Source organism: Quercus suber, unplaced genomic scaffold (assembly GCF_002906115.3).
Source record: "Quercus suber isolate HL8 unplaced genomic scaffold, Cork oak 2.0 scaffold_11, whole genome shotgun sequence".
Classification (NCBI taxonomy): Eukaryota; Viridiplantae; Streptophyta; class Magnoliopsida; order Fagales; family Fagaceae; genus Quercus; species Quercus suber.
The window spans coordinates 16,228-24,987 of NW_027069477.1; the positions used below are offsets into that span (position 1 = coordinate 16,228).

Genomic DNA, 8,760 nt, shown 5'->3' on the forward strand with positions numbered 1-8,760 from the left:
AAAATAATAATACTAATTCTATATAATGGGGTAAATTTGTGAGTCAATAGATCTATATGTCTACATGAAAATTTTCCATGTATTAATACCAGCTAAATTGAAACTATCTTCTCAAAAAAAAAAAAAAAAGCAATAACCAGAATTTTTTTTTTCTTCAAATTTCCTTGTTACAATATTGGTTGCAATTGGTGGTTGGAATTATTGATCACAGCACATCAATCCCACAGCTTCTATGGCAAACTTTTTGAACCTCTCATTCTAATTTACATATTTGTTAACATAACAAAAATATAAATAAGTGGCAAAAGGAAATAAATCCTTGCCACCCAAATTTCCCTGTATCATAGTGACAGTGTTAATCTTCCAATTAAAGAGCAATCCTCTGAACTCTGGTCTTTGGAGCTGGACCAAAAGCCAGTCTATATATTAGCCAAAATTTATTTACAATGTGATGGTTCCTTCCACTACTATCTTTCTTGACTGTATTGCATTCTGTAGCATCAGTATTGGGGCTGTAAAACCCCCCAAATGCTATTTTATACCATCAACCAACAAAAATTGAGCATTATCCCAAGTGGTACTTCTAAACCCTGCAAGATGATATTTTTTTAAAATAATATTTTATTGGCTTTTGGGTTTTATTTGGATATTGGGTTTTATTATTTTATTGTGTAGATATATTATTTTAATGTGTGGTATGGAAAAATAATAAAAGTTGGGATGTTGAGTGTATTGTAAAATTGTATAGTATAATAGATAAAGTAGCTTTTGAAACGATAAATTGAGATATTTTTTAGAAACCAAATCTAATGCTCAAGCCTATAGCTTTAATTAGTTTTCCCTTCCAATCACAAAGAATCTCAGCCACACCTGACACCAACTTTCTTATCTAAATCTTTCACACCAGCAACCCGTGGAGTGTCTTTTCTATTGCTCACCTATCTCCTTAAATCTGCCAACTTCTGTTTTCTCCTCCATGGTGGTGTACTCTTCCAAACCTTTGCTTTATTTGATATATGTTATTTGTAACACTTGAATGTACATTTTATCATTTGGTCCACTAAGATCCAAAAACACATGCAGAATAATAGACCATGTGCATCAGTTATGCACTTGTGCTTTGATTCACCACTTCTTTCTTAGTCACCATTTCTATGCATTAATTAAACAAGGCATAAAATAAATGAAGTTAAGCGGGGAAAAAATGTTTTACAAATAAGATTCAGGAGCTGAAAGAAAAAAAAAAATAATCTTAGATGACAGAGAAGTAAAACAATCCAAGCAGTCATTCTACAAAGTACAAACTGAGTCTGAAATAAATATGGTGTTGCGTTATGAATTACTGCACTAGCAATAATAGCCATCTTATCTTAGTGGACATTGTCACTGATAAAACTGTAGCTATGGACAAGTGAAAACCCATTTTTTTATTTTGTTGGTTATGTAAAGTACATTGTAACATACATCACACAGGCGGGGATAGCTCAGTTGGGAGAGCGTCAGACTGAAGATCTGAAGGTCGCGTGTTCGATCCACGCTCACCGCATTTTTTTTATCTCAATGTTTTTATTTTGGGCTAACTAAGCCAGTTTGGTTAACAGTTAAACCAATAAAAGGCCCATTTATATTTACTTCGCGAAACAAACAAGTCACACGTGGTCTAAAGACACTAAACTAATAAAATCTATGTTTTTTGAAACAAATGCTTAATGTTGTTTGAGCTGAAACAAAAACCTAGTCCAAAATGTTTAATTCTCAAACAAGTAAGCCGGAAGATTATATTACACTTTAGGGTGAAAAGACCCAAGAATTATTATTTTAGACTTAATCCAATGTTTTTGAATTTTTAACAAATAGAGTCATAAGATTGAAAAGCAAATAAAATTAGTTGTTATTCAACAAGTACACAGACAGTTTTTCAACTTGAATATTGACTTATATAGTTCTCCTATCGAATTCCCATAACCAACACAACTACCATATCAATTGCTCATTCATTGTGTTTCAAAATCTCTGGTGGTTGAGGACTTTTTTCCAAGTTAACCCTATGGGCCATGGCGACCTTAAGAACATTGATTTCTGCAACACATTACAAATTAAAATGTTTCTAAAAAAAAGCCTTATTATTTTAGACTTAATCCAGTGTTTCTGAATTCTAACATATAGAGGCATATACAATGGAAAAGTAAATAGAATTATTAGTAATTCGACTAGTACAAAGACAGCAAACCAAATCATAACCTCTTAGCCAGAATATTGAGTCAATTTACTACTATAGTACAATATTTATTGTTTCTCTGTTATCATTCATTGTATTTCAAAATCTCTGGCTGTCAAGGACTAGTTTTTAAGTTGATGCCTGGCTATGAAATAGGGACTACAAGAACATTTATTTCTACAACAAAAAAAATTAAAAATGTTCCAAAAACCCAAGACATATTTCAGACATGGTCTGTTCCTGTCTTCTAACAAACATAGGCATGAGATTGAAAAGTAAATAGGATTAGTACACGTTTAGATTAGTTTTGTATTGATTTGTTGATTAACTGAAAGCGGGTAAAAGTACTATTATATTTAGAAAAAGCAAAGCTTTACAAAATTGTACATATAATCACACTTATACGTACAATACTAGTTATTCAACAAGTACAAATACAGCAAACCATTACCTTCTCAACCAGAATATTGAGTCTGCTTACTAGTATAGTACAATTTTTATTGTCCCATTATACTGCCCCATAATAAACATAACCATCTCTTAGCCAAAAATAATAATAATAAATAACTACCATATCAATTGGTCATTCATTGGGTTCAACTTTCAAAATCTGGTGGCAAAAAAGGGCTAATGTTTCAAAGTTAAAAAAACCCTATGCCTGGCTATGAAATTTGGACTAAAAGAACAATGATTTCTGCAACACAAATTTGAAAATGATTCATAAAAACATCAAACATATTGTCGTTATCGATATAAAAAACCCTAATTTTCACATAATCAGCAATTAAGAAACTCTACATCTTTCTCAAGCAAAAAGGGAAGAAAAAAAATAAGGGAAAAAGGAAGAAGAAGAAGAAGAAGCAAGATTGGTTCTGAAAATAATTAAAAGAAATCAAATTCTAAATAATTTTGATCAGGGTAACCAGCAGGAGCAGCTTTGTCACTAGTTGATGCCATAGGGCCTGGAATTTGCTCAATCTCGACTGGCTTTGGAATCTCTGGTGGACTAGCACAACGAATCAAAGCCCAGTTTACGCCTTCAAAAAAGGGATGCTGTTTAATCTCTGTTGCTCCACGTTTATATGCCAACCTATGCTGTGGTTCTTTCACTAGTAAGCCTCTTATCAAGTCTCTTGCCGAAAAGCTCACCACTGGTGACTCTGGGAATCGTAGTGGTTGACCTACAACATTGAACAAGGTGGCCCGATTCCCTGATCCCTTGAAAGGAGTCTTGCCAAACAAGAGCTCATAGAGAAAGATCCCAAAAGTCCACCAATCAACAGCACTACCATGCCCTTCACCTTTGATAATTTCAGGTGCCAAGTACTCGTGGGTTCCAACAAATGACATTGAGCGAGCATTGGTTGGCTCGGCAATAAGCTCTGGCAATGGGCTGACTTGGTTTCCCATTTCATTCTTGGGTTTTCGTTCTTTCTTGGATTTGCTTGAAAATAAACGAGGCCCGAAACATGTTGTAGGCACCACACAAGATGGTTGGATACAGGAGGGCTCAATGCAAGCTGGTTGGACACAGTAAACTGGGTTCTTGCGCAAGGGTTCAGAATCAAGTGCAGAAGACTTGACTAATGTTGGGCTTACAGCACAGCGGAGGGAAAGGTCAAAATCAGAAAGCATAATGTGTCCATCTTCTCTCACAAGGACATTTTCTGGCTTGAGGTCACGATAAACTATTCCAAGCATGTGTAGATACTCCAAAGCAAGGAGAACCTCAGCTACATAGAACCTGCATATTCAGGGCCAAGAGATAACAACAATGTATCACAGTCAATTGTCAATGCAAGAAAAGAAGATTTATTGGTTTGCAACTACTGTGTGATGCAGGATAGAAGAATCCAACTCATAAAGATTTTCCTCTTGCTATGAAATTATTCTATTAAAAAGTTATAAATAACCAAAGCATATCATTGACGTTGCAACAGATAAAGACAGTTGGAATCTTTTTTGTCTTTCTTTCTTGAACAATAAACATTATCATTAGCTTTCAATGGGAGAGATATGCCCTAGAGACTACAGAAGACATGCACAGGTCCAGGAAACCCCAGTATAATTCGTTTTTTTGACATATGCTTTTGCCTTTGGTGGGGAATCTAAGAGGGGAAAAAAAGGAAACTAATGGGTGCTTATGAGTTATGACTCTCATTGGCAAGCCAGCACGTTTTCCTTCCTCCATAGCTAGGATCAATTTTGTGTGACCGATCATAAGCATATGACATTTGTAAATCCCTTCCCAGAATGACTATATTGAAGCTCTCATATGAAGGTGATTCTCATTTTGTACAGTAGCCAGTAAGATTAAGCCAAGAGCAGTAGAAAATCTCTTCTTAACTCCTTCAATTTCAAATGTCTTTTCAATAAGCATCATTTCAAACTTGAAGAAAGAAATGTAGAAATACAAAAATATATGTGTTCAGCTATGTTTAAAATGGACCATACTAAATCAGGCTGCTAAAGAACTTCATCAATCAACTCCTTGGAATAGTGATAAAAAAATTGTTCTATTAGTTCTTTAACAAAAAAACACCCAATAAAAAATGGTAATTCTTCACCCAAAATCAATAATAATTTAAAGTACTCATTTTGGTTGAAGTAGCCTAAGACCAACATAATTGTCTATTTAATAGCTTTTTATCTTTCAGATTTTCTTTGAGATATTTCCAATGAAAGTGTCTAGGGTTCAAATGCCCCCTCCCCGATTGTAACAATGAAAAACAAAAAATCTTTGAGATACCAGATTTTATTTTTGAATTTTGAACTAATTTTCTTTTTGAATTTTGAACTAATTTTCTTTTTGAATTTGGTCTTTAATGTTGCTGAGATTTTTTGGGATGTAATTGTGGCTTAATGTAATCCCTGCAACCTATTAAAAAGAGGCTCCAGGAATAGTTTGAGGCAATACAATTTGAATAAGAATTTGATGATAAGAGAATATTTCCCTTGCTTGGTGGTGATTCAAAGCACCCTTAGGTGGTGCTGCCAAGGTTTTCAGTCAGATTCTAGGTGATGAAGGTTAGGCCCCATTTTATCTTCTTTTTCTTTGTATCTATTTTTCAACCCATCCTACATCAGTAGAGTATAAATGCTTGGCTTCTTTGTGCCAAGATTCACTATCCAAAAGTTTTCCCCTCAGTTTATCTAGCCCATCACTTCACCAAATTTCTCATCTTAATGCTTGTTCATATACCTTATGTTTTTTATCATACTTGGCATCTTGAGCATAACTACCAAAATGCATTTCTATAAATATCCTATCAACACTCTAGACAAACCAACCAATCCTCTTTGTTTTTTTCTTTTTTTTTGATAAGTGAAGAAAATTTTATTCAAAGTCATGAAAAGGAGTCACCTAAGTATACAGGAAGTATACAGCAGGTGACCAAAACAATCAAATACACAAAAACCAACCAATCCTCTTGATATGGCCGTTTGGAACAACACAATCATTATATTCCTCAGAATTAGCCTAAGTATTTTTAAAGAAGAGTGGCATCCCGTCATTTGAAAGAGGCATATAACTCTAAAGCTTGTCATATCAAGCATATCAACATTTCTCCTCAATGCCAATTATGCACAGCACCTAATAAAGGAAAGAGAAGTTCTTGGGAATTGATACCTAATCACTGCATATAATTTTTTATATGCAATTATCATTTCGTAGAGTTCTTGTAGGAGATCCATATATGTCCACCTGATAATGTATTGTTTGCATGAATAGTGTTTCATCATATTATAGATCAGCAAGATATCAAAATTTTATTCCACGGCATGAGACTAATACTTACTCTCATAAATACTGAGGATCCACCTTATAACAATGAGTTTACAATAAACCAATGAAGTGAGATGATAAAGAAAATTCAATCCAACTAAATATGATATTAAAGCATGAACCAGAACTGTCATTAACAAAATTCTATGCAACAATTGAACCATATGGATACTAAGTTAAGACAGGTTTCTTACTTTACTGCTTGTTCAGAAAAATGCTTCCCTGGTTGCCTCTGCCGAAGTGTGTGCAAGTCACCTCCAGGGCAGAACTCCATCACCAAACAAGAAAACTTTTCTGTCTCAAAATGGGTATACAAGGTCGGGAGGAAGGGATGGTCTAAAGACTGTAGTATCTCTCTTTCTGTCTGAGCCCGAAGCAGTTTTTTACGGCTTGCTAAAGATGCTTTGTCCATAACCTTCATTGCAAAATAACATTTTGTTCCACTCAACTCAGAAAGATGGACACTCCCAATATCTCCACAACCTAACTTCTTTAGAAGTCTAAAATGGTTCAAACCCAACACGCCATCTTTTGCTCGGACAGCCTGTATGGCTTCCCATCGTATGTCATTTGCCTTGTGAGGTTTGTTAATAGTGCTACTTAAGCTGCTGCAAGTGCTTTCATCACTCACATCACTGCTTGTGCTACCTCTACAGATGCTGCTTTTCCCACTCTCGACATAATCTACGCGGTCACTAATTTTGGCACTCCCACTAGTCTTCCCAAGACTGCTAGTTCCATCACTGACTTTAGCTGAAGCCGGGCTAAGTCCATGCTCCAATGTCTTCTTTTCTTGATCAGCCCCACCTTCTAGTGAACCCTTAGTCTCCTTCACTGCAGGTCTTACATTAGCTGGCACGTGTTTTGGATCACTTAACGATAAACTTGAATCTAATCTTTTAGCTAAAGAGTTGTTGGACTCCTTTTGATGAGAACTCAGTGATCCTTTTTCCTCAATGGTTTCTACAGGAACCTGCTTCGATGTGATTTCTTGGACACTCTTGGGTAATTTTCTTGGAGTAACCGGCTCCGATTTGCAAGTCTTTGTAATCTGCAAGGGTGCAGGCCTACGAAAGTTTCCTTCTACTGTTTGACTACCAATTAATTTTCTCTGCTTCTCTGGAGAAGTTCTGGTACTGGATTTTGAGGCCATCGACATAATGGGAACTTATTAGACAGATCCGATTGAATATATCCATCACTCAGCACCCAATCTCACCACATAACTCCCACCATTTACAGTAACAACTATTTTCATTTCCAAGTCCATCATAGCAGGGTAATATCTACAAGAAAGCAACTAAAAAAATCAAAACTTTGCAACATACTTATAATATGCTCAAATGGAAGTTGTAAAGTTCGACTAACCTAGCCCAAAACAAAGTAAAGGAACACTATTTGAGCAAAAAGAGGAACATATCAGAGATTCAGAATTGTTAGTCACCACTATAACTACGTGATCCATGTACTGGATGAAAATCCTTTACTTGACCAAACAAGCAGTTAAAAGAAAGTATAACCATTATCTCTAAGAGGTTAGAATTGAACATTTATTAAAAAATTAAGGACAAAATGTGATATAAACTAAACTAAACAAAAATAAATTGCATACATACCCAGATCATAGCTCAAACAATACCAAAAAACACACCAAGAGAGTTTGAAAATATCACCAAAATACAGGAACACAGTCATCTACCTCAAAATGGCAATCCTTTTTTTTTCCATTAAAAAAAAAAAAAAAAACCAAACTTTCCAGAGTAAAAATGTGTAAGATCAAAGAAGCATGGAAAAAGTAAGAGAAACTCCAATGGATTTCCACATAAAAATATAGATTCTCCACTGCTCTGACAATACAAATGAAGGCCAAAAGAGCAAAAGATAAGAACAAAGTAAAGAAGATTGATACAGATCTCCAAAAACCACAGACCCACCTCTTTGGATCCAGGAACCCCACAAAGACCCAGATGCTAAAAAACAAAATAGAGTGCAAAGAGAAGCAAAAACCCATTCAGGAAAAGGGAAAAAAAATCAGAATACCCAGTTGAGAAAAAAGCAAAGAGAAAGAAAGAAAAATAAAGGAAGCCCAAAAGGAGTAGTACCTCACAGAGAGAGTTTCAAAGATCAGAACTTTGGAGGGGTCCTTTGCTTTAGCAGAGTAGAAAAAGAGAGCACTGACTCACTCTCTAAACTCACTTACTTAACTCATTCACTCACTACTGTTGAGAGAGATAAAGGAGAGCAATGTGTTAGAGAACTCTTTCTCCTCAAATGTGTGGAGAGAGAGAAAGAGAAAGTGAGGAAAAAAAAAAAAAAGCTTGTGTTAGAAAGGGTTGGGTGTCTCTGTGGGCTACCATCCATGTAATGTAGGAGAAAGAGAGAGAGAGAGAAAGAAGGGTCAAAGTTAAAAGTGGAGGCTTTTGTTTTTCTTTTTCTTTCTTTTTTCTCTCTCTCTCTCTCTCTTTGTATGTTTGTTTGTTTTTTTTTTTTTTTTTTGTGATTAATTTTTCTCTCTCTCTCTCTCTCTCTCTCTCTCTCTCTCTCTCTCTCTTTTTAATTTGTGTGTTTGGAGGGTTCAATTATTTCAATGTATTTTGTTCCTAAACTGAAGGTCTGAATCAACATATGGGCCTCCAAAGGCTCCAACCTGTCCCCTCATGTTTTCTGCCTTTTCGAGTTTCCCATTTTAGGCTTCAAATTTTTTTGGGATTGACCATTGTCACCCCATCACTTTTTATTAATCTTTTCTAGATTT

General features: G+C 35.2%; 1 protein-coding gene and 1 non-coding gene across 2 annotated transcripts; one reads left to right on the top strand and one right to left on the bottom strand.

Annotated features, from left to right (window-relative positions):
• The first annotated feature begins 1,473 nt into the window (after positions 1-1,473).
• Positions 1,474-1,546, top strand: TRNAF-GAA (transfer RNA phenylalanine (anticodon GAA)). Its single transcript has one exon. It is a non-coding gene; the product is annotated as a tRNA-Phe (tRNA).
• Positions 1,547-2,909: 1,363 nt separating this feature from the next.
• LOC111993832 (serine/threonine-protein kinase D6PK) lies at positions 2,910-8,397 on the bottom strand. The gene is made up of 3 exons (XM_024025655.2): positions 8,108-8,397; positions 6,200-7,291; positions 2,910-3,962 (listed from the first exon to the last, which is right to left on the bottom strand). Exons 2-3 carry the CDS (start codon positions 7,162-7,164, stop codon positions 3,101-3,103), a joined length of 1,827 nt encoding a protein of 608 aa, XP_023881423.1. The 5' UTR covers positions 7,165-7,291; positions 8,108-8,397; the 3' UTR covers positions 2,910-3,100.
• Positions 8,398-8,760: the final 363 nt, after the last annotated feature.